The sequence below is a fragment of the Achroia grisella genome, unplaced genomic scaffold, assembly GCF_030625045.1.
Source record: "Achroia grisella isolate CSIRO2021 unplaced genomic scaffold, CSIRO_AGI_Agris_v1 utg1576, whole genome shotgun sequence".
Taxonomy (NCBI): domain Eukaryota; kingdom Metazoa; phylum Arthropoda; class Insecta; order Lepidoptera; family Pyralidae; genus Achroia; species Achroia grisella.
Genome location: NW_026712658.1, coordinates 23647 through 49709, shown reverse-complemented (window position 1 = coordinate 49709; position 26063 = coordinate 23647). Strand labels below are relative to the sequence as shown.

The 26063-nt window shown below is 37.0% G+C and overlaps 3 protein-coding genes across 3 annotated transcripts; 2 read left to right on the top strand and 1 right to left on the bottom strand.

Annotated features, from left to right (window-relative positions):
* Positions 1-883: 883 nt before the first annotated feature.
* Positions 884-10835, top strand: LOC131841243 (protein Skeletor, isoforms B/C). Its single transcript, XM_059189522.1, has 13 exons — positions 884-1081; positions 1171-1244; positions 1782-1930; positions 2689-2931; positions 3331-3438; positions 3719-3901; positions 4213-4306; positions 4634-4780; positions 6491-6626; positions 7019-7193; positions 7941-8151; positions 9100-9451; positions 9897-10835. The coding sequence occupies exons 1-13, from the start codon at positions 1027-1029 to the stop codon at positions 10025-10027; spliced, it is 2058 nt and encodes a 685-aa protein (XP_059045505.1). The 5' UTR covers positions 884-1026; the 3' UTR covers positions 10028-10835.
* Positions 10836-12932: 2097 nt separating this feature from the next.
* LOC131841289 (protein fem-1 homolog C) lies at positions 12933-20081 on the bottom strand. The gene is made up of 8 exons (XM_059189599.1): positions 19576-20081; positions 17041-17485; positions 16464-16972; positions 16258-16358; positions 15564-15698; positions 14713-14984; positions 13888-14013; positions 12933-13321 (listed from the first exon to the last, which is right to left on the bottom strand). Exons 1-8 carry the CDS (start codon positions 19737-19739, stop codon positions 13094-13096), a joined length of 1980 nt encoding a protein of 659 aa, XP_059045582.1. The 5' UTR covers positions 19740-20081; the 3' UTR covers positions 12933-13093.
* Positions 20082-20743: 662 nt separating this feature from the next.
* Positions 20744-25986, top strand: LOC131841271 (uncharacterized). Its single transcript, XM_059189558.1, has 6 exons — positions 20744-20872; positions 23185-23520; positions 23884-24123; positions 24525-24776; positions 25328-25465; positions 25894-25986. The coding sequence occupies exons 1-6, from the start codon at positions 20795-20797 to the stop codon at positions 25948-25950; spliced, it is 1101 nt and encodes a 366-aa protein (XP_059045541.1). The 5' UTR covers positions 20744-20794; the 3' UTR covers positions 25951-25986.
* The last annotated feature ends 77 nt before the right edge of the window (positions 25987-26063 follow it).

Below are 26063 nucleotides of genomic sequence, written 5' to 3'. Positions count from 1 at the left end.
AACAAACAGACAGACAAAAATTGTAAATAATGTTATTTTGGTGTATGTACGGTACATACACCAAAATATATTATTCATATGCATGTAGAAAAATCCAGTTATTTCAATATTACAAACAGACATTCCAATTTTATTTATATGTATATATCTATATAATTAATAAGCATAATTATTGTCATGTCCTAAGTACTTTGCAATAATGAAAGTGTCTGTTTATGTTATACTAGCTACTCGCCCCGGCTTTGCACGGCTGTACATTAATTATATATATAAACCTTCTTCTTGAATCACTCTATCTATTAAAAAACCGGATCAAAATCCGTTGCGTAGTTTTAAAGATTTAAGCATACATAGGGACACACAGCGACTTTATTTTATACTATGTAATGATGGAAGATGATTTCCACTGTATAATCTCAGAACTATAAACGCTGCGAGCCACCACATGGTACAATCAGAAGCGTATAAAAAATTTATACTTAAATATTTTTTACGTTGTTTTAATTTATTTCCCCTTTTTAGCATGAGATTACTGTTAAAAAAGCTAAACGTCTGTTTTTTTTTAATTTACCGCCAAAGAAAACTGACAGTTAAATAATCAATGTTGCTGCTATTAATACGCTCATAATTATATTAAACTATGAAGCCATAATCTTTTTTTTGTTTTAAATTGAGAACGTAAATAATATTAATTATACTAGGAAATCTCTACGACAATTATTATAAACAATAATAATTAATCATTTTTACTAATGGCAACTACATATACCACAAAAAGTGAAAGGAACTATAGTCTTATTGGCTACTTGGAATTTCATTGCAACTTAGCTGCCCAATCAGCACTATGGCCTTGACGTTAATTGAGCAATAGCTGTAGCTCCTATGTGACACATTGTCAGACAGAAAACCGGAAACAAGTCAATACCAAGTTAAACTTACTTTGGCGAAAACAAAAATGTTATGAATAGTGACCTTTTATTTTGAAAGTTTGTTCTTTATTTATCTATAAGTTCTTGTTAAATAAAAATGAGACTATATGTGATTAGGACTTGTTTAATTTTAGTTACGATCACTGCACAATGTACGTATGGTAAACATACTTTACGAATTAGTCAATTGTTTCTACAACTTTCTCCTTCTGTTATAGTCGTTCACTTTGTTGCTTTATAGGTCGAACACAGGAGGACGAGGATGGCCCATACCTAGGCAAATACATCGGGAAACTGAACACGTATCACCACCAGGTATTTGAAATCATACTATTCTGAATTTCGAATGTATCAACAAAAGTAGGTACATATATAATACTTCTTAAAAAGTTGTTAATATTTAATTCCTTCGAATGAAACCCATACAAAAAATTATAATATATAACTAAACTGTTTTAGTTATTTTTCTAGTATAGTTTATTTAAACATCAATAACTTAAATAGTTTCTGTAATTATAATTTAAATTTGTATATATTTATTATTATTTTTTTACTCTTACTTCTCAGCTAATTTATTAATGTTGTTAAATAACATTAGTATATTTAAGACATGTATACCTTTACTTACATTTATCCTACTATCTAATTTTATTGCATATTATCAATAATATATTTTTTAAATTATATTTATTTACAAAATGTATATTTGCAAATAAAAACAGCTACCTTGTCAGCAAATAGTGTTCACTATGAAATAATTCTAATTATTGCTAAGAAGATTGCTTTTAGTTTTCAATATCGAGAATCAAATAAAATAATAATTATTAGTAATGTTATTGTTTTAAATATTAGGTTTCAGGTGATGTGTATGCAGTAGATGACTGGACAATTCTATTAGTCAAATTTAATTATGATGGCACAGGAGAAGACACATTTTTCTGGGCTGGCGACTCAGGCCGTCCTGGCCCGCAAGGCTTCATAATTCCAGATGAACATGGGAAGTAAGTAATGTTTGTGAATAAAATATTATTCATGTGTTAGTAACAGAGACTAATAGCCCCTATGCTAGCAGTGTACCAAATCAAACTCTACATGCAGGTTTCTATAATGATTAATTAAAAAATTGAATTTTATATTAATTTAACAATATAGAAATTTTTAAAAATATGTAATAAAGAATAAAAGCAAGTTTCTTTAATTTTTTTTTGGAAAATGTAATTTTTTGTAATTATATCCATATGCAGTAACTGTTGAATACAATTGATATTGTATGTGTCTTTATTTAAAGTACTTAGAATTAGCCGGACAACATTTTCAACAATTATTATATATCTAATAATATTATACTTTTCTATATGCATATATATACATATATTTAAATAAAACAGCCTGCACATGATTCTAAATTGTGGCCTGATATTAGATTAGAGTTGGTTGGGGATATTGGCCTGGTGAGATTCAGAGATCTCTATTAGTGTAGTATGTATAACTTAATAGAATATGCTGATTGTAGACTATATTCATAAACCTAAGTTTTAATATTTACGTATTATTATAATTATATACAATGACATTATAAAAAAGTGAAACTGAGTTTCTTCTCGGTTTATAGGATAGTATATGCTTACTAGGAAGCTTAGTATTAAGCATTATTAAATTAAGTTTTGAAACTGATGGCATATTTGACTTATCCTAGGTATCTATAATTAGACATATATGAATAATGATATTTTGGTTTTTTGCAAATTTGTACCATTAGGACCAATATATTGGAGCGGTATCATGACACGGAGATCCGGCTGCCCCTTCCTGAGGGCAAGCGGTTGTCACGTACTAAGTGGTTTGCAGTATATGATATCGCGAGTCAGAATGCCTTCGGAGATGTGTATGTCCCCGATGACTTTGAGCCGCCGGCGCCTCGCTCCCTGGCTGCCTTGTCAGGTTCGGGCACACCAGCTGTCTCCAGTCAGCCGGTACAGGTGCTTGACTCCATCACGATTCTGTGAGTAAGACCCCATCCATCCTATAAGACGTTCACACGACTCATTTTGATACAATGCGAATGCAATAAAATATATATTTAATATATGCGGCATTGTGAGATGCGTTTCAGCAACAATATGGCTTAATATTAAATCCTTTTTCAATACTGAACTAACCACAATTGTATCGTAATTTTTCATTGATTTAATTAAAAACATACTTGTATATGGACACTTAACTTAATATATATTTACAAGAACAATGCCAATTTCTACAAGTACCTAAGTTTCATTCATCATATATTATAGTAAAAGGATTTGAATTTCAAATATCATGGCAATATGTTACAAACTAACATTTATAACAAGGAAATAAAGTTACGTTTCGAAACATTTATTAATTGTAAAATATCTTGCAGTATCCCCGAGCTCAAGTACGACGGAAATGGCGAGGATGTGTATTTCTGGACAGGCAACGGAGCGCAACCGTCTGCCAACGGACAGATTGTACCTGACGAATATGGATAGTGAGTGTCGATGGCCAATACGATTTCTTTTAAATTATAAGAAAAAAAAATCGATACAATAAAGTTTTCCATCTCTTTGGTTTGGTATTGATTTATAAGGATGGTGCTCGTTAGACAAATGATAGACACGACATCACATTGTGAAATGAACTTCCGACCGATACGATATTGAACCCTTCAAGATAAGAACTTCTTAGCTTATTTCCTCCTTAAGCCCGGAAAAGCTCATGCTCATTTGTTACCTAAGCTGTATAAAGGCACAATATTATTAAAATTGTAGCTTGGAGCCTCTGCGCACATACCGTGGGGAGGACGTGCGCCTGCGTCTACCGGGTGACCTGACCGTCTCCCGCATCGACTGGCTCGCTCTGTGGGACCGCTCGCAGCGTCGCGCGCTCGCGTCCGTACTAATACCGCGCGCACTTAACGTGCCGCCCGCAGCCTCGCGCATACTCGACTACAGGTACTGTCTATTCGTAGAATTTATTTTACCAGGACTTCAAATACAGGAAGATCTTAATTAGATTGGTTTTTTAGGTATAAGGCCATTTTGAGGATTCTTATTTTATTTGAAAGTATTTTAATGTGATCATCATACATTTGATGATGATTTTGACACTAGTTTTTTATGCTTAATAATGCAATTGAAAGTGTGTTCCTATTTTCAAAAAAGTTATCTCTATTTAAGGCGAATTAGATTCTTAAATAAAATTACACTATTTACTAAAATATTTTTTAAAATATATATAGTCGAATTCTTTGATCTTTTAACAGATCGACGCTACCTAACTGCAAACAACTACATAGAGATTACCAAGTATCATGGGAGGTGTTTGGTAACCAAATTACAATAGAACTCGCCGCTCAGGTAAACTTACATTTGTTAACACTAAAATCTAAAAACACATGACTGAACTTAACATACAGTACTAGAGGAAATTTACTGGACATTTATATAATAATTTTGTGAGAAGACCACATGATATGTCATTATTATATTTATCATTGGTCATTTAATAACTACAATTTTTGTGAATTGTAACTTTATATACTTTTGTACAAAAATTCAGAACATTATCAGTGTCTAAATTCTATTATAAAATTGTGACAGTAAATATATTTGGATTCTAACAGCGTCAGATTTATTAATAGATGTATATGAAATTTGATTTGGACTAACATTGTTTCATCACAGATGGAGGAGGATGACTACATGGCATTTGGTATCTCGGGCAACTCGTCGCGGACGGCGATGCTGGGCGCGGACGTGGCCGTAGCACAGTACTCGCGCAAGCTACAGGCCGGGCTCGTTGCAGATTATAACGTCACCGCCGTCGCACCTGTATGTTCTTTTTAATTATTTATTTCGAAACCAACAACAACAACAACATCACAATAAAACGTAAAAAAGATATAAATCTTCAATATTTTTATTGTAATTTTGTAGAATACGCTCTATTGGCGCTTTATTGGTAGACCTCAATGGTACATGCATAAGCAGTATATGACCTGCCGCATGAGATTGATACCTTCTCCTATGGTCACGGTATAACCACCACCCTGGCGAATGGTGTTTCACTATTCCATGGGGGCGAATACACCAAGAATAAACTACAATAGTTTTCAGAGAGGACCGCATAGATCGTCATTGCGACCTGATAGTCATTGCAGCAATCTGGATATGACAGAGGATGAGAATGAGGTCAGGTCAGTTAGCCCCTCGTTATAACATCACTTTGAATTAACATCTATGGTTTTCAGGGACAACCGCGTTAAGGTCTGACATGGTATATTGCTAGCAATGGGTTCTAAACCCTCTTTACTAACAATCTCCTTCTCTCCCCCGTGAGACACATGTGCCTATAGTTGACTTTGTACAAAGTGAATTATTATTTTTATTGAGGGTTTTGGGCTATTGTCATGTGTTAAGACCTGTACTGCGACCTACGTAGATCTATTGTGCTCGCCCTTTTTTAAAGTTGGACAAGAATTGAAGGATATTCTTAGGATTGAGTGTATACTACGCTATATAATATACTATTATGTACGCTGACGATACTACCATAGTAGTAAAATGTAATAACAAAAATGACATAGAAAGACAAATTATTAATACTTTACAAAGCGTTATAAAATGGTTAACTGAAAATAATTTACAAATTAATTTAAAGAAAACTAAGCTAATACAATTTGGTACATATAATTCGAATAATGTGAAATTAAATATTAATTATTGTAATCAATCTGTGGAAGTAGTGGACAATACAAAATTTTTAGGTATAATTGTAGATAGAAATTGTAATTGGAAGTCTCACATAGATGCATTATGTAATAACCTTGACCGATTCGTTCATGCAATAAGAAAACTGCGTTTATCAGTTTCCAAACAGGCTGCATTGAACGCATATCATGGATATGTTTCTTCCAAGCTATCCTATGGATTAATAATATGGGGAAACTCTGTGGATGCTACTAGGGCATTTATCGTGCAAAAGAAATGGATAAGAGCTGTGTGTGATGCCAGAGTAGGAGAAAGTTGTCGATCTCTTTTTAAAAAATTAAACATCCTTCCATTGCCATGTATGTATATTAAAGACATTTGTATATTTGTAAGGGAACATCCTGACTATTTTAAGAAATTAACAGACACAACACTGCGAGTAACGAGACCTAATGATAGACTATACACACCAATGTGTCGATTAGACTTACATAAGAGAAATGTATACTGTATGGCAATCAAAGTGTACAACAATCTTCCAAGAGAGATTAAAGAACTGGGGTCTCATACGTTATTCAAACGCAAACTAAAGAATTGGCTGTCACTTGGTAATTTTTACAGTGTCCAAGAATATTTGAGTGGCACAAGCGCCTTCACGTAATTTGCATGCCTGTATGGTAAATATTGCTGATCAATGGATTTCATGTGGCATCGTATTAATTATAGTACTGTACCAATATTTCGCAAATAAATTATTTCATTTCATTTCATTACTTTCCAAAGGAAAGTGTGTAGGAAGTGTAATTCATAGATTATTTATTTGTTGCGCAGTGCGTGCAGGTTCTGGGCGCGTGGCGTGGCGTGTGCCGGGATACATTACTGGGAGCTCTCGATTCCAATCAGGTGTTTGGCGCTGTTCGCGCCGACGGACTCACGCGCGTCACCTACCGCCGAACGCTCAAGCCTGGTAACCTTTTTATTTATTTATACTTTTGGACGCAAAATTGTTTACATACATACATTATCCCCGGCATGGGCATCCCTGGGATTCGCTATCAGTCAACTGTTGCACTGATCTAAGATAATATGGCGGTGCAATATAATAGATATCTTTAAATAGTATAAATCGAAAGTCGCTGCCGCTCTCTGTTCGCTTATATATTTTAAACGGGTTGTAATGCAAATTGTAGAATTTATATTTATAATACGTGCGTGTTATAGTATAGAACAAACCGAGAAATTAAAAGATTTGTAATGCATCCGTGCGAAGCCGGGTCGCTAGTTAAGGTATAAGAACAAATACATAAAGAAAAATATTTTAAAAGCGCATATTTATCATAAACCAATAAAACATTTCAGAGGACAGTACAGACCTGGAGTGGGTAACAAATGGCCCCGCGTATGTAGTGTGGGCGGTTGGCGCTCTCGACTCATCTCGTGAACCATCGTTCCACCGGCTTTACCCGCGCGGTGACGTCGCACTACATCTAGTGCCCGTGCCAGCACCGACGAATGACTGCGTGCCCTTCACTGTGTGAGTATATATAGATACTATACATAGAAGATTTAAAGAGTAAGAAGCTACTTTTAGTTGTATCAGAACTATTCCGTTGCTCGATGGACAGACGCTTACGCACTGCACTCAGTGCCGTGCCAGCACCGACGAATGACTGCGTGCCCTTCACTGTGAATATATTGATACCTATACAGATTTTTTAAACTGTAAGAATCTACTGATATTTAGTACAGTTCTGGACCCGGCTCTACATGTGTTCATTTCAATTAAAAAACTATTTTTAAGAAACTGATTTGAACCTATGGCATTCCACTGTGGGGAAGTGTTAGTACCTCCAACATTGAGATTCGCGAACGGTCCCAGAATGCTATCTTGAAGACCATTCTTGGGGCACCATGGTTTATAACCAACACAGAAATCCATCACTTTTCGAATTTACCCACAGTACGAGAAAAGCTTGCTAGCACATGCTCAAAATGCAAGGCTCGGCTGAGTGTTCACCCCAATGAACTAGCTCAGAGGTTACTAAATGACAACTGCCCAAAACGCCTGAAAAGAACATATCCACTGGATTTAGATAAGCAACACTCCAATTCTTAATTCCTGAACATATGGCAGAGGGAATCATTAATTAAGAACTCTTGCACTCAATGGACTGCAGACTCGTTGCCATTTGCCAACCGATCCGATTATAGTAGACACATTGAACGCTGATAAACCAGGAACAAAAAAAACTTTTAACAATTCTCTCCGGCCAACTGACAGAGGTTCGCCTGAGGGCGGCGCGGCGTGGGAGGTGGCGGAGCTGTTCGACCCGGCGCTGCGCGTGTTCCAGTTCCGGCTCGGACCGAGCGGCGGCCGGCGCGGGCTCGCCGGACGAGCCGGCCGCCGCGCCGCGCCCGCGCTCGCCTTCTACGTCAACGGACAGCTCGCGCCCGACCTCCAGCTGCGCCGGGGCCTACAGTACACCTTCAAGGTATGCGAATCCTCTATATAGCTTCTTTGTCCGTTACATAAAATGCTTACAGCGGAACATACATTCCGCTGTCGCTAGAAAAATCAAGGACATAATAAGATAAGAGTAGTATACTTTTGAACGAGAACATAACACAATACATATTGTTTTCATATTTCTTAAGTTTTTTGATGAAAATTAGTCACCTTAGACATAGCAATTACTGAAGGCTTCTACATTATTACGTGTTTTTATAACGATACTAGAATGGTACACTAACGGTGTACTCTGGTTGGGGACATAAAGTCTGAAATCACTAGAAATCTTCCCTCTAATATTATGTGCGCGCAATTATTTGTACATGCTAAAATAATGGCAATGACGACCTCGATCGTCTACCGGTTTAGCACACCGCCTCACTTTCTATTGTTGTTAGATCTATCCCTTGCATGATGCAAACATTTATATTCATGAGTATGTTGAATGCTTGTATAAGTTTGGATATCTATGAATATTATGTATGCGTTTATAAAGAAAATGTATTTAAGTATTTCTATCAGTCGTCTGGTAACCATAACACTAGTTTATTGCTATGCGAATTGACCAGGATTATCATAAATTTCACAATCAATGCTCTCTAATAAGAGCTTACACAGCATCGCTATGCTATGCGACTTGATGAAGATTATCATAATGTTTCCGATCATAGTTCTCTAAAATGAGCTGAAAGAGTATGGTTATAACGTATAATTAGTAAAAATCACGGGATCTTACCACGATTTATATTTATTTGCTGAGTTCCCGATATTTCGGCAGTGTTTCAACCACCATGATCACGGGTAAACTGAAGAGCAGCAAAAAATATAAAACGTGGTAAGATCCCGTGATTTTTACTAATTATACGTATAAATAATGACCGCGTGAAATTTAAAACAGTATATGGCTATAACGTTTATGTTGCTTTGACAGGTGTACGGCGGCAACGACCCGCATTCTGCGGACGAGTACCACCCGCTGATAGTGACAGCGGAGGCCACGGGCGGGTTGGAGCGGCTGTCTGCGGAAGCGCAGCGTGCGACGCGCGTGCTGGCCGGCGTGCACTACCCGCGCCGCGGACGGCTGGCGCCCGCAGCTGCTGGAGGCCTCTGTATAGGTCGCCGGCCGCCTGCGACGGACGCGCGGCGGGACGACGATTATGCGACGTTCCGCGCGTTCAACCGTTCGCTGCAGTGGGACTGCTCCGGCTCGCCCGCAGAACTACACATCGCACCGAACTCCTCCTGGCCGGACCTCGTCTATTATAACTCGTTCACGCATGCAGGTCAGTTGTGATACTAACAAACCGTCTTCTTGCAGTTGACCACAGATTTTTTTGTACAATAATGATGGCATGGCAGGACCTCAAAGTAAGATAAAAACTTGTTCACTACCCTTGCTCAAAAGAAATTTTAATCGAAAATTTTATATACCTAATTTTAACACACACCGTACATATACAATTCTTTACGATGGACTAACCTCCGGACCTGACCTCATGGGCATCTTATCATCATCCATTGATGTTAACGGAAGCAGGATAAACATTGCATTATCTTACATTAAAAAAATATTGCATAACAACAATTAATCGGGTTCCAGTTTTATAATTAATTTTCAATTCAGAAAGTATTAAAAAAATTGTAATTAAAGTATAATCATATTAAGAAGTATTAAAAATATTCTTCACTTATTACTCTAAAATATATGATCTTATTTGTCCATTGCAGGTATGGGTGGAAGAATCTTCATTGTAGATCGCCATCGTCGCAACATCGGTCGTCGCAACAACGCTATCGTCTTTGTCCCCAGCTCGCTTTTCGTCTTAGCGGCGCTCGGGCTACTCTTATGGCAGCAGTGAAGCCAAGTCAGGCTTACGAGTGCAGTTGGCGTAGTTCAAAGTTGTATTGTGCTTCCAAAACAATACAATAATGCTCAATTACTTGTAAACAGTGCATCTGACCATTAAAAGAAAACCAGCGATGAAAACTTCGCTTAATTAAACAGTTAAACCGTTTCTTCATATGATAATAATATACTTAGTTATACAGGTAAGCTACGTATCTATAGTATTTTATAGTTACTTTCATAATACTTTTTGTATCTTCTATTTAAATTGGGGTTTATTGAACTATTGACATAAGTACTTTAGCCACAAATTGATTTCCTTTGTAAGCTGTTTCAGTTGTAGAGTGACACTGTCTGACTGAATTACACGATGATTATCTTGTAATTCAGTCAGACATCTTAGACTCGGGAATAGCAAGTATCATGGGTGCCACATGTTTCTGTAGTACTGTTGAAGTAAATAGGTGACTGTTACTGCTTTACCATCAGGTGGGCCGTCAGCTTGTTTGCCATTACGTATATATTACATCTTGACAGAACAATTGAGTAACAACTCTATCTAAACACTCTTAAGTCTTCCAATCTTTGCAATTTCGCATGTTATATACACATATATTTATTTATTTCTTTATCCTTAAAACCAATATCTTCTCTCATTTTACTTTGACGTCTTAATTATTAATACAGCCTGTTACCAGCACTTCACATATACTATGTTGCCTTCAAGCAATTATGATCCTATAGATATGTCACAGTATTACAATACGCCCCTTACTAGAAAATATTAAGAGAGAGCTTTCAGCGAAATAACGAATTATGATACACTTGTAAGGTACAACTAAATGTACATACAGAATTATATTTTCATTTCACACAATGACACGTCGAGAGTATTCTACAATTTTATAAAATGTAGAAATGTAATTGTAAGTGTATTTGTAAATATTTTTTATTATAAATATTGTACTTTTTATTAGAAATTCATCAAGGCTAGTGTGTACGATACTGGTGCTAATTTATTGCAAAAATAAATGTATTAAATTATATATAAGAATGAACTGCATTTTTATTATATACATATATCTATTTATGTAGACTGTAACACTATTATCCCAAATAGAGTAGCGAAATGTATTGTCGGGGTGAACGCACACACGTACACCAGTGAATTAGATACTTATATCATTATTAAACTAGCCTGATATAACTTTCCAATGATCTCACTCCATTCGTATATGTAAAATATAATAATTAACTTTATACGAATGAAAACCAACATAATCCGAATATTTATAATTTGCCACATAATTGAGACCACATCTATACTCATATTTTAAATAGGACTTCATGTTGTGTATGTTTATTTGTGATGAACTAAAAATTTTAAAATAGTTCCACTTAATTCTAAATTATCAGGGAGTAATTACCGTCTTCTACTCAGGCTACGAGGAGAGTAACAGCTTGTTAAAAAAAATTAGATACGTCTAATTCAGATCCTTTATTTGTATTACGAAATTAACATTGCCTCTGACAAGAGTTACAAGATTACAATTTGTTATAGAATGTTGTACAATTACACAATAAAATTCGATTACAGAGATATGAAACATCTACTAAATATTGTTTATTACTATAGATTATATTTATTTTGATGAACAATGAGTATTTCGTGATTATTATATTCACTTATCACAATTTACCATTAATATTAACTAATATTACAATTCATATCTACATACATTGATCGCCGACATTTAATGCGGGCTAATATTATTTTAAACATTTTTTAATTAACCTTAGATCTAATATGGCATCATAGAATTCATATTACACATTTGCCAGAAAATAGACCTATACTGCCCGATTTATATCTACTGGGTTAGTTCTAAAAGGTATTCCAAGATAAAAGTTGACATTTAGAAATTTAAATTTGTCAAAGCGAGAATATATGAAACATATTTTTTTAATCATTTACATTGACAGTGTAGTTTGTATAGAGTATTTGACATTTAAAATGTTGTTCTTCTAAATCTTCATTTTATTCAATGAGCATCGCTGGGTTTATGCTTGATATACCCTTTACAACCCTGTATATTGAAGTATAAACATGCTATAAATACAACATTCATGAAGCGTTATGTAGCCTACTGTGATAATGACAGGAATACTGAGAGCTTGTCAAAGTCACCTTAGCTCAGTTCACTCGAAGCGCAGGGGAGAATATAAAGGGTTACATGTTCAAGAGCGGAATAACTAACTGCAAGAACTACATATGACCAATATATATATATATATTTTTTTTGTTAAGAAGTGATACACAAACCTGCATTCGAGGAACTACTTCATTTGGTTTGTTTTATTTATAAATTGTGTTTAATATTCCATGCTAAAAAAGGCTTATAAATGCATAGAAAATAAAATTAATAAAGTTAGTAAAATTAGATCTTTGTTTCCATTAGTTGACACATTAAACACTGTAAATTAAGACTTTTGCCTTTATTTATAGAGTTCGCATTTGTTTATTCATTTTCATTGGTTGATATGAAAAACACTCAAAATTTCTGCAGAATATGTTGTAAAATCTCTATCTCCACATGTTTAAATATCTAATCTTTTATCCCAGATGTTTCGACGTCATGAGCGCCATGATTACAGTTCGGCTGGAAATGGTGATGACTAAACAATTATTACAAACAGACTTCTATCTAGCCACTTCATCAGTCTTTATCACCACTAACACTGAATATACTTGATACACAACAATATCACCACAACATAACGCCGGTAAATAACCGGTTTATATAGTGCATACAATTGTATTTAAAAGTTTAAAACAATGAAAAGGAGCGTTCCGTAGCACACAGACAGGTGCAAAATTAACCCGCCATACTGTATTCATTATCACCTCGAATGCCAGATTTTGTCACTTGTTACATTCTAATTTCACTATTTATCGTGATTGTTATATATCAATCAAATTATAGTCCAATGGAACAACGCCCTGCAGTGGGGAAGACGACGGACAGGGTGAAGTCGATCTCTTCCTCTTCCTACGGTTGCAGGGTGTGTAACATTCGGCTCATGGCCTATGTAGGTCCAGGAACCGGTGCAGAGTGTGCGGCAAGGAGTCGGGTGACAGCCGCCGGCGGGAGGCGAGGAGAACGCGTGCAGCGAGGCAGGCGAGCGTCACGTAGCGCATCACGCGAACTCGCGAGCCGCGGTTCAATGCCACCAGGTCCGCGGCGGAATCGCCGAACTTGTTGGGTTGATCCAGGTGTGCACCTCCTTCCAGCAGCACTTCGACCAGCTGCCGATCATACCACGTATCGTTAGTTCTAATCACAACATCTTTTATTTAATCTAGTTAATTTTTTTTTTCCGCATTACAGCTTCACTGCATTACAGCTTCACCGTACGAAACCCGAAGAACTTACGGAGGCCAACTCCTGGTTAATAGATACGACTTTAGTCTGAGGGGTTCGAACCTCGGCCCAAGTTACAATGGGAGTATGAAGATTTATATAGCTTAGAAAGAAGGCTTCGGTAGTCTAGGAATTTAACCATATACTTATGTAAATGTAGTTATGTATTTATATCAATTGTCCTGTGTATTGTGGGGCTTAAGTCACAGTACTGTGAGAGAGATTCATTGATAATGCTTGATAATAAATAAAACCTTGAATGCTATTTTTTATTGCTAGAGAAATATATAATGAGGTGAAATGACATATGTCGGCAATTAGGTACTGTAAGCATGCATATGCGGTTGCCTGTACACTTATTTCCATATTGTGCCGTGGCCAGATTGTAGAATTAATCATGTTTACTATATGAAATATATAATTATGATTTTGATTTTGTGTGTACGGATACCTCTGTGGAAAAGTTGTAGGGGATGGCAGCCACGTGTAGGGCGGTAGAGCGAGCCTCGTTTCGCGTGTGCACGTCCGCGCCGCAAGTCAACAGCAGAGACACTACCTCCACGCTCGGGAACACCGGCTGCACACACACAAACACATGTCGACTCACTTATATTATCGCTTCCAATTATGGCCAGATTAACCATTCCATCATTGTCAGAGACATAACCTCCACGCTCGGCAAACTGATCTTACATACTCATATCATCCTCTTGGTGTTAACCGCCAGCGTAAACCTTTAGCGTAGTCAGGTGTACCATATGATTAAAAATAATATTTTTATTTAATTGCACAACTATTATTATAGGCCAATACAATAGTGTATCTAATACTATATTATACATGTTCGCTAATCTATACATATAAATACAATTGTAGTGTCTGTTTGTAATATTGAAATTTTAATATTTTTTTACTACATGCATATGAGTCCGTCTATCTGTTTGTTCCGGCTAATCTCTGAAATAGGTCCAGCCAGACCTATTTTGACGGGAGTTTTACTGGCAGGTAGCTGATGTAATAAGGAGTAACTAAGGCTACTTTTATTGTAGAAATATAAAGTTAAATTCCACGCAGGCGAAGTCGCGAGTATAGCTAGTGTAACATATAACGTACAATGTTGTTTTTGTAAATTCACACACACTATTTGATTGGGAGTGGCCAGCGCTAGCGTCAGTGGTGCCTTGTTTAATTATAAATATATATATTAATACTTTTCTGTTGTCTACAACAAAACAGGTTTCAGTAAAACGAACAACTTTTGATCAAAATTACTAACCGTCGCGTTGAGTTCATCCGCGAAGTAAGTGGAGCGGATTACGTTGAGCCTGGAGACGCAAAGGTGTAGCAGCGTATCGCCGGTGTGGGAACTACGCACGTCGGCCCGCACGAGCTCGGCGACGGCCGCGTGCAGCGACGCTTGCTGCTCCGGCGAGCCGTCCGCCGTCTCCAGCAGCAGCGCCACCAGGTGAGTCGCGCAACGCAGCGCGCGGTCGAACGCCTCCGCCTGCTTCTTGTACACCGGTCGCACGGCCAGCACCGCGCGGCATCCTATATACATCGCCCAAACTTTACAACTTTGTCTTATATGAATGTAGGTGAACACAATTTATATAGCACAAGTGGATAATCTAAAAGCAGTCTTTTGAATTATTATTGCCGTTACACGTACTCTCTTTCGCGGGAACCGCCTTTCACGAAAACAAATCGAACGAGAAAGACCGCGCGTATCAATCAGAGTGTTTTAGCGCCTTTTTATAATAATTAATTAATATTGCAAAATGTAGGACCTCTGAGTATAGAGAAAAGACATAATTGTAGTGTTATTGATAATTTATAAATCTTAAACGTGTCTTTGGAAAATATAATCAGTGGAATAGTGGATTGAAACATACGCGATGTCACGCGCGAAAGAGTGGTCACGAAAAACAGTAAAATTAAATTACACGCCTAAATTGCGCGCGAGAAATATGTTGTGTAAAAGCAGCAATATGGATGCAGGTGTACACAATTTGTGTAGTAGAAGTGAATAATCTAAAAGTAGTCTTTTTAAATTACAGTCTAGTACTGCACGAGTCAGTTGGAATTAGAAAATAACGAGTTAATTAGAAATACAACAAAATTACTCACGCGGCAAATCTTTCGCGATGTGGCGGAATACCCGCATGACATCACGGTAACGCGGCAGATCGCGACCACGCTCGAGGCGGCCGCCGTGCGCGTCCAGCATAAGCCGCGTCAGTGCACACGCAGTGTGACATGTGTCTGAGTAAGTAAATGGTTAGCAACATTAACCCGTAATCATATTGCCATAAATGTTCATAAAAATTCTTTGAACAGACGGTGAATGAAAATCACCACATACGAGTACATATGCACTGTGCCATACTTGGTGGTGATAAGTTTACAATAAATAATTAGATAAATTTGATCCCATAAATAAATGTTATATTGGTTTTTTTTTTTGTTATTTTGGTGTCAAGTAGTAAAAGCAGAACTTTTACCTACTACTTGACACAATTTACAATAATCCTGCAATTAGAGTACCTTTTTCTATCTGTTATTCGGAAAAAGCGGAAGTAGCCAATTTGAGTACCTCAATTATTATCATATACCTATAACTGTCCAGATTTAAAAAATAGTTCATTGTGGATGACATAATAACACAAGGAACAAATGTTTATAATTTCAAATTTAAGTCTGCACATTTAGTAATCAAACAGTCTGTTTCCTTACAGCGGATAATTTATCTTCTTTGCAAACAGATTAGTCAGATACATATATAAGTACATATGAAAACATTTCGATGTATCAAAAAAAATACCTGAATATAAGAGTGAATCCTTTTCGATGCGTATTTGTAGCGCCCAGCTCCAAAGATCAATGCAACGCTGATAGCGAAATGCATCACCATATGATGCGCCCCTGTACAAATGGTTCAATCATTCGAAAATGCACCTTTAATTCCCCACTTTTGAGGCTCACAAGGGACGCGTAATGCAAAATAAAATTAACTGAATTAATACTCACCGGTACATAAGGCGCAACACTGTGTCCTTGTGGTCGGGTCCGAGCACGCGCGCGGCCACCAGCAACGCCTGCGTCCGCAGCGCGTCCATGTCTGTAGCGGCGGCCTCCAGGTCATCCATGGTGCGCCACTCGCGTGCTCCGCCCAGCGCGGGGTGCGGAGGCCTCTGCGGCCGCTTCTCGATGTAGGGCCCGCACGAGTGCCGGATAGCCGTACCGCGGCGCCAGGCAGAGAGCGCAGCGCTCACGTCATTGAAATCATCCAACTGTGTGGCGCCCAGCAACTCGTACGCATCCGCCAGTCGCTCGGGAGGATATGGCACTCGGGCGCCCAGCAGGCTCACGATGTGTGCAGCACCTTTGATGCAGGCGGTGCGCAGCGCGTCGTCACCCGCGCGAGACTCTAGACGAGGGTCTGCGCCATAGTCGAGCAGTAGCCGCGCCGTCTCCACACGGTGCTCCTGGATCGCGTAGTGCAATGCTGTTTTCAATTGCATGTCTTGCGCGTCCACCTGCAATGAGTATACTTCAGTACGGCAGCCTTTTCATAGAAAGTGGGACATGTCGAGGATATACTCACCGCAGCCCCATGCTCGAGTAGATAAGTGCAAAGGCGCACTGACTGCACCGAGTTAATGAGACAGGTGCCTCCATTGTGATTGGGCCGATGGATGTCGGCTCCACGCTGCACCAGGAACTGCACGACGTCTAGGTGCGTCATGAAGCAAGCAGAGCGCACTGGCGTGGAGCCACTATCGGAACCGGCGTTGATGTCAGCTCCTGCGTCAGCGAGCACCCGCAGAACTTCTAGGCGACCTGCGACGGCAGCACACCAGAGGGGCGTAACGGAATGGACCGAACGGTCGTCGGGCACTTCGTACACGCCGCGCTGCTCTAGATCGGCGGCACACAAATGTACCAAGTACTCCACTAGCTCCACATTACCGCGTTTGCACGCAACAAACAGCGGCGCACACCCGTCTCGTCTACGCCTGACAACTGCACGCCGTTCCGCTGGACACATTCTGTCGCAAAACAAACCATAATAAAAAAAAATAACAGAGAATATGCTTTAAATAAACAGTGGAATAACTTGCAAGCTTAAAAATACAATGCATTAATAGAAAATACCACTTAATATGATTTTGGCAATAACCTATAAGAATTTTAAAAGTGGGTTTATCAAGATTATATTGTTGTATGTATTTTAATGAATTTTGACAATCAACTGAAATTTTATTGTGATTAGGACAAGCATACAAAGTCGCAGATAGCAGCTAATTATTAATTAGTAGTAAATCTTTATTGTAGAAGCAGACACAATGTTGATTAAATCATTGCTATTTGCTATATTAAATTAACAATGCAATTTTCGTCATACAAGATTTTCCATAACAATGACATATTACCATTGTACTTAGTCTGATGACAATACTACAAAAGCCATTCAATCCAATTACAGGTATCCCTTAAAGTTGCATATATTTACTTACACTAAACTATTTAGTATTCCAATATTTAGCATCAATATAATATAATAATGAATAATTATTTTGAACTACATCAATACTAATTATTACTAAGTAAACCAATCAATAATTAGTATTTGTGAATTTCTAAATATTTAATAGTTAAGTATAGTAATTAGAGTTAGATTGGAAGCCATTTAATGCTTTATAGTATATTAGTTAAATAACTGATGGATAAATTATATGAAATAAGAAATCTAATGAAATATCATTGGTTAGGCACCAATTAACCAACACAAAGCCTAATCAGACTACTATATCATTTTCGCAAAGCATTTCGCATAACACATCTGTTTTGGCTCAGCTTCCAAAATATATGTCAAAATCAATATTTTTAACATACACAGAACACTTCTGGTCCATGTATGATGAAATAAATTCATAATTATAATATACTTTATTCAAACAGTATTCCATTTACACTAACCTTGTCAGTGTAGTATTCTTTCAAGTAAAATATTACATAGGTTGGTTCATATAAGTCCATCAACTTCTGAATGTACTTGCAACCTATTACTTCCTCATATGCTAATCACATTTTAATCTACCAATTCCGGGGGTATTTTTTTTTTGTGGATGTTAATGGTATGGTGCACCAGCCTGGGCTAACGGTTTATGCTGGCGGGGCACCAGTGAAGGATGATAAGATGAGCATGAGGTCAGGTCAGTTAGTCCATCAAGACAAATTCACCAGGAATTTAACATGATGGTTTCCAGGGAAAACCGCGTGGAGGTCGACCTGACATGGTACATTGCTAGCAATAAGATCACCAGTCCACATTACTAACAATCCCCTTTCCCCCTAATTCCGGGGGTAGCACTAAGCAAAAGTTAAGTTATTAATTATACATGTAGTAAGGTAGTCACATAATTTCATTATTTTAATTGGTGTTATTGGGGCAGAGGATATATTACAAATAGGAATGTTTGTAATGAGGTTTAGTAGCACCTTACTACTACTACAACTTACTAGCTAGAAATATACCAGTTCAGGTGGACCATTGCATGTCAACCACTGCAGTGGTCCATTCTGGAAACCATAGTGGTCCTCTGTAGAAACTATTAATTCCTGGTATATTCACATAGCCTTACAGTCCTAACTTTGTTTGTTATATCATGATCCACTGATGTGCTCCTGCCATATACCATTAGTAATGACAGGCACCATTTTTTATCAATTTAAAAAATTATGCTATTTGTGTGTTTGTATTCACATAAAATTCTCAAAATGTAAAATATAACATTATTTGTTTAAAAGAGCAAATCATTCCTAATGAGTGTTAGAATCAATAAATATATTTTAATAAAACTATTTGCAAATTATTAATGTGGCGCTAATTATAGCATACCACTTACAATTATACATAGTACATATATTCCATAACAAAAGAATACATAGATATTTTTGTTATAGTCAGAATAATACTATACCTACTTATAATGTACCTACCTACATTGTACCTAGTTCATTCATTTAAAATTGTTATAACTGACGCTAATATGTCGTCAATAATTCAGACAAATAAATATTTGTTTTATAATAAGCCAAGAATCATTTTCATATGCTAAATAAACAAAGCATTTACCTTTCGAGCGCGGTCCTGAGGCGCGCAGAAAGGCGGGCACCGGGTGCACTATGCTTGCATTCTCTCATCAACTCATTAAATACTGCATCATGATGCTTCGAGCTTTCATTTATCAGCTTCAAAGTCCCAGATCTCGCCGCACTGCCATGACGCTCGGGCCACATTTTGTAAATACCTGCACCCTTTAGCGTACTGCTATTTGGGCGCTTTTAATTTACTAAAGTTAACCGACAACCGATCGATTCATTCACACGGACACAAAGTAAAATCACTATTCTAAATTACAAATTAGTAGTGGCCCTGCAAAAATACACGTTTCAAGCACAGTACACTATTTAGTTAAGATCGGGTTACAATAAAATACATTTAAAAATTACGAAAATATCCTATATTACGGTACTCGGATAACATTGCTATTGCACAAAATATAAATACCTACAGATGATTAATGAAATTGAAACAAAGATTGCGACCGAAGCAATTCAATATTATGAAAAACCTTCATGCAATTGATTACAAATGCAACGTCTCTATTATCTGTCATTTGTCAAAAGTAATGTCGGATTTGGGTACTTTCTACTAAATTTAGGAGATTTAGCACTCATGGAGAAATGTGAATGTGTCTGGGAGGAAACGTTGAGATTGCGGATTTGAAGGTCTTGAGTCATCAGAGGTAGTATTGGCGATCTAAAAAAATAGCAACAATAATAATATATATTGAAAAATAGCCATGTTATAGACGGCTTCAGATAGTTTAGCACGATACATGAGATAAGAATTATGTATATTGGTGTTTTTCATGTGCTGCATACGTCTGTATTTAAAAAATAAACATATAGATATTTAAGTATTTATATCAGATGTTTAGTACCCGTAGCACAGGCTTTGCTTAGTTTGGGACTAGCTGGCGTTGTGTGAATTGTTTAGTAATATTAGGTCGGGAAAGTAATACTATAAATTGGCAACACTGTCTGGCAAATTGGCAACGTCTGCATTATCTGTCAACTTTCAAAAGTAAATATTTATCAAATTTTTATTTATCTTTTCAAATTGATCTCTGAAAGAGTTATTCAGAAATTACTTATGTAGATACAAAAAATAGACTAGTTTTTTTGGAGCTCTTGTACCACTTTTCGTGTCTATTACTGAACGATAAAGATATTTTTTATTTAATTGAATCTGTTGTTTTATTTAATTTATCTATATTATTATTATTGTGATGATGGTGGACGACGAAGATGATTATGACGATGACGAACTTCCAACAATAATCGTAAATGGGTCTCTACAACAACAGGTAAATTTATATATTTTACACATCGGTAATAGCACCATACGTAGGTATGCGGTGATACCGTTGATCTTACTAATATTATAACCGACAAAGTTTATGAATATGTTGTACATGATTGTTACTCTTTCACGCAAAAACTACTGAACGGATTTTGATTAAACATCACAGCAATATAGCTTTTGTATGCATCAGAATAACACAAGGGCTATTAATTTCATATATCACGCTATAATAGTCTATAATAGTGGACACAGCTAATGTGATATATAATTAAACATAAAAATGTGTAGTGTACAAGACAGATACTGATATTACTGTGGTGAATTTTTATTTGGTGTAGCTCAAATATAAATAATAAAGAACATTGGGTGCATAACTATGTTTATGGATTTTGATGTATAGAATATTTTATTTTAAGAGGCAGGAGGGAAATGGGGATGCAGGGATGGTTCCCTGGAAACCATCATGATCAATTCCAAATGTATTTGTCACAACAGGTTAATTGACCTGATCTCACATTCATCTTATGATCTTCCACTGATTCCCCCTTCAGTATAAAGCATTGGCGCTGATGGATGCCATTGCAAAATGGACTACTCCAAGCAATTTACCATGTCAGATTTCCCTTGGAAACCATCTCTGATTAATTGTCATGATAATCTAACTGACCTTCCGTAATTGTTATCTTATGATCTTCCACAAAACCATTAGCGCAAGCAGAAAATTCCATTATCTATCATGAAAAATATTTTTTTTTTTATTTTTAAATAAAATATAATTACATAATATAATAAAATATATTTTTTAATTAAAATAAAGATTATTGTTTATTGTCATTTTTCAAGTATACGTAAATAAAGGGGGGCGGGGGTATTTTGGATGACATGGGGGTGGGGGACATAATATAATAAAATATATTTTCTTTGCTAAAAAAACAATACATTAATGGAGAAATGTTTACATAAGCATGGGGGGAGGGAGTAAGAGCTTTGTTTACTTTTGCTGACAAGGGGGATGGGGGTAAATAATTGTGATAAATCTGCTTACGTAATACTTGAACAGCCCCTTTACAGCTGTTTTCTATAATTTCATTATGATTAAACACTGTGGCATTCTGATCAATAAACAAACTTACACTAATATATAACTTATACTTATACTAATAACTTACTATAAAATTCTAGAGTCCTAAGATTAAGTTTTCTTAACGGTACAGATTAAAAAATTTAGACACAAAATTTTCAACTCTACACTAGTTAAACTAAGTTTTAATTTCTAATAATTTATTACTCTCAGATTACCGATGTGTCAACCTTTTTACTAGTTCTCAATTGCACATATACAGCATTCAGTCATCAGCCCTTGTATTAGACATCATTATATCACAAGTGTACATTATACTGAAATAGATTGTACATAGTCATCCATGTGGAAATAGCCATCTCACTTATTGGCAGTGATGATAGTCAGCACCATTGAAATTAGATCATTATATGTGAGACCCATGAGGTTATCATGTATTGCCATTTCAGAGAACATCTTATTTCTCTTCTTGACCACAACTTTATGTATAATGGAAAAAATTGTGTTTTCAAATATACTTAGTTTAGTTTAGTTTGATATTAATGTCATAAAAAAAAATTTTAGACATGTTCTTTAATAAAATATCATAAATTTCATCATCATCATCATCACAGCCCGGAAGATGTCCACTGCTGGATATAGTCCTCCCCCAAAGATCTCCACGATGATCGGTCCTGCGCTGCTCGCATCCAATATTTCATTACCAGCGATCTTGACCAGATGATTTGACCGGTCCACCTTGCTGGGGGGCCTTCCCACGCTGCGTCTTCCGGTACGTGGTCGCAACTCAAGGACTTTACTGCCCCAACGGCCATCTGTCCTACGAGCTATGTGCCCTGCCCATTGCCCCTTCAGAGTCGCAATTCTTCGGGCTATATCGGTTACTCTGGTTCTTCTGCGAATCTCATTTCTGATTCGATCACGCAGAGTAACTCCGAGCATAGCCCTCTCCATTGCCCTCTGAGTGACTATGAGTTTGTTCATGGGGCCCATAGTTAGCGACCACGTATCTGTGCTGTAAGTAATCATTGGCAACACACATTGGTCGTAAACCTTCGTCTTGAGACACTGCGGGAATTTGGACGAAAAGATATATCAGAGCTTCCCGAACGCTGCCGAAATCATAAATTTATGTAGAAAAAATCTTTATAACAACTACAAAATTGTAAATTGTAAATGAATTAATTAATAATAATCTTTATTGTCATTGTAATATTGTACTTTTGTTACAGAGTGAGTTTATTATGCCATCTGCAGAAGCATTGGCTTCAGAACGAGCACGTGAGAAGGAATGTGAACGTGAGATAGAGCAGATGCGATGCGAGCACGAGGCAACCGCCCGCTTCGCTCACAGCGACTCTAGCAGCTCTGAGAGTGAAGTGCTCTCGGCTGCCGTGGAAGCGCTACAAGTGCAATCCACACCTCCCTCACTTACCCGCCCAGACCCCTCCCACCTTCTTGGCGACTTACTGCAACTCATGCGCCCTGAACACAGCCTGTTTATTCGAGATTACCTTGATATGATCCAACATGCAGACAGTGTTACTATCGACCACATCACATATGACGTAATTATATACTACATTATGGATGTCAAATATTTGAACATATTTCGACCTTACACAATATCTTCCGCTCTATGTCACTCCTACACACATCAATCTCACACACATCGGTAAATCTGAACTGCAAATTAAACTAAACCAAAAACATTTTTAGAGAAATGTTATTGTAATTTTAGTGGCAATCATATAATTATTCCTTACTTATCATGAACACAACAGTCTGCCAAACAGTAATGTATTTGTACTTACAACAATTCAGGCATCATGAAAGGCCTTTACGAAAATTTCGACTTACAAAAGCACAACGTGACTAATATAATCAAAATGACAAATAAATATATAGATTCATAAATAAATAATAAACAGGCGACGTCGAGCATTCTGTGGTCGGTGAGCGCGGCAGCGATGGGAGCAGGTACGTGGGGTGAGGCGGAGATTGTAGGCGTGGGCGCGTGGTTGTGTGCAGCGTGCTTGTGGGGGGAGCCAGCCCATCCTTCTCCATCACAACCCCTTCCATCGGGAACTACGACTCGACCACCACGAACGACGCGCGCGCGTCTTCGCCGTGCATTGCATTGTCTCCTAGACATTGCAAATCCTCAACATGTAAGCTACTTTATCTGAATATTAGTTGTAGTCAAAATACCTTGATGATGACAATTATTAATACAACACAGGCCATCGATTACCAAACTAAACAACTGAAAAAATACTTAAATACATTATTTTTAAAATAGACGCAACATATAGTATATATAAAATAAACTTCTAGATCAATACAAATAATCATATTAATGAATACACATGTTTGTACTCTACATGAATCGAAACTGTGATCATTGGACGGTAGATGCTGATTTTTCTTGAATATTCAATTATACAGATAATTCTTGCATTAACTGGATAATTGAATCACTTTAATGTTACACATTATTCTATACTAGTTTCAAATGGTATTCTGAAACTTTATAATCGTAAGAGTAGAAACTTTAAAATAAAATCGATAGGTACAAAGTCTGACGCATGTAATGGTGCGTGCGGTAAAGGAGCCGCTGGCTCGGCTGGAGCTGGCGGAGGCGGCGGGCGGCGGTGAACTGACCTCCGGCCTGCTGCATGCCGCCCTGCGGGACCTGCTCTCCACCGATAGCCACCAGGAAGACTCGGAACCTCCAGGTCGCAGCTCGCCGAACGAGTTGGCAGAGCTAGTGTGCTCACGGTGGCGCTCTCTATCGGCGGACGCGCGCTATGCCGTTGTGCAGGTAAATTTAAACACAGACAAGAACTTTAAAAGAAAAAAAATTATCAAAAACTGCACCTTGAACATTTCCGTAATGGAGGCCGGTTCTTACAAATCTAATATATATATGTAAAATACTCTGTTACAATGTTAGTTACCATACTCCTCCGAAACGGCTTGACTGATTTTTATGAAATTGCAGATATCATAATCGGCTACTATCTATTTTTCATACTAAGTGATAAGGGTTGTCCACCCCTTTTTGAGCCATTTTTTTATAACCTTATACCATCAACCAATATTTTTTAATAGCGAAGAGAATGGAATTAGAATTAATAATTAGAGAATAATAATTTTAGTTTATTTAAACAACGTTTGCGTGGTCAGCTAGTCAAATTATATACTTCAAAGGTTAAGTGTTCGTCTTTAGCGAAACCTACACGTGGAAAAACCTAGTTTCATAATTTTATTGTGGATATACTATTATTAATAATAATAATAGTATACCCACAATAAAATTATAAAATAAAGATCTTAGTAATTTATTTGTGTTAAATTATTGTCATATAACAGGTGGCTAGCAGGGCACTACTACGGCCGGCCGCCGCGGATCCCTCGCCCGATGCGTCCGCCATCCGCCGCCTGCTGGCCGAGATATCACACCCCATCTCCGTGCCGCTCGCAGACAGACACCGCCCGGAACACCTCAAAGTTAGCTCCAGTTCAAATCATCTAATCACCATCAACCATTAAACTAATCAAGCCGAATTTACATTGAGTATTTAGTGTAATGCTTCTTTGAATAATATATTTTTGTTTCGCTCAATTGACATGACCTCTATGACATATGAACAAAATTAGAGTGTCTGTAATATTGAAATAACCGTTTTTTTAAGGAGTAACTTACGCTACTTTTATTTTAGAAAAATAAGGTTAAATTCCACTCGGACGAAGTCGCGGGTACAGCTAGTTCTATATATAATTGTCCATTGGTGCCTTGCTAGCGTATACCGTTAAGCAGAAAATACAATTTCATCTTCATGTTAAATTGTTGTTTGTATAAGAAATAATTGATGAAATTATGTAATGTTGTTAAACTATTTTTATTGTAATGTATTATTTGGTATTTGTGTTTTCAGGTCCTTGTTGCTGCCTCAAAACTACAGTTACTATTTCGTGGAAAAAAACAAGACTGACTATTAAATTGTCTTTTATTTTTAAATAAATAAGTCATAGATTCATTTATAAAAGGACTTAAAACTAATATGCACAAAATAAGCTTTATTAGTCATATCACATTGTTTATGGA

Coding starts and splice junctions, on each gene's coding strand:
- LOC131841271 (XM_059189558.1), top strand. CDS start 20,795: ATGATGGTGGACGACGAAGATGATTATGACGATGACGAACTTCCAACA. Junction 20,873..23,184: donor ATGGGTCTCTACAACAACAG/GTAAATTTATAT, acceptor CTTTTGTTACAG/AGTGAGTTTATTATGCCATC. Junction 23,521..23,883: donor TCGACCACATCACATATGAC/GTAATTATATAC, acceptor AATAATAAACAG/GCGACGTCGAGCATTCTGTG.
- LOC131841289 (XM_059189599.1), bottom strand. CDS start 19,739: ATGTGGCCCGAGCGTCATGGCAGTGCGGCGAGATCTGGGACTTTGAAG. Junction 16,973..17,040: donor TACTCGAGCATGGGGCTGCG/GTGAGTATATCC, acceptor TACTCATTGCAG/GTGGACGCGCAAGACATGCA. Junction 14,985..15,563: donor CATCGCGAAAGATTTGCCGC/GTGAGTAATTTT, acceptor CGATGTATATAG/GATGCCGCGCGGTGCTGGCC.
- LOC131841243 (XM_059189522.1), top strand. CDS start 1,027: ATGAGACTATATGTGATTAGGACTTGTTTAATTTTAGTTACGATCACT. Junction 2,932..3,330: donor CTTGACTCCATCACGATTCT/GTGAGTAAGACC, acceptor AATATCTTGCAG/TATCCCCGAGCTCAAGTACG. Junction 4,307..4,633: donor CAATAGAACTCGCCGCTCAG/GTAAACTTACAT, acceptor GTTTCATCACAG/ATGGAGGAGGATGACTACAT.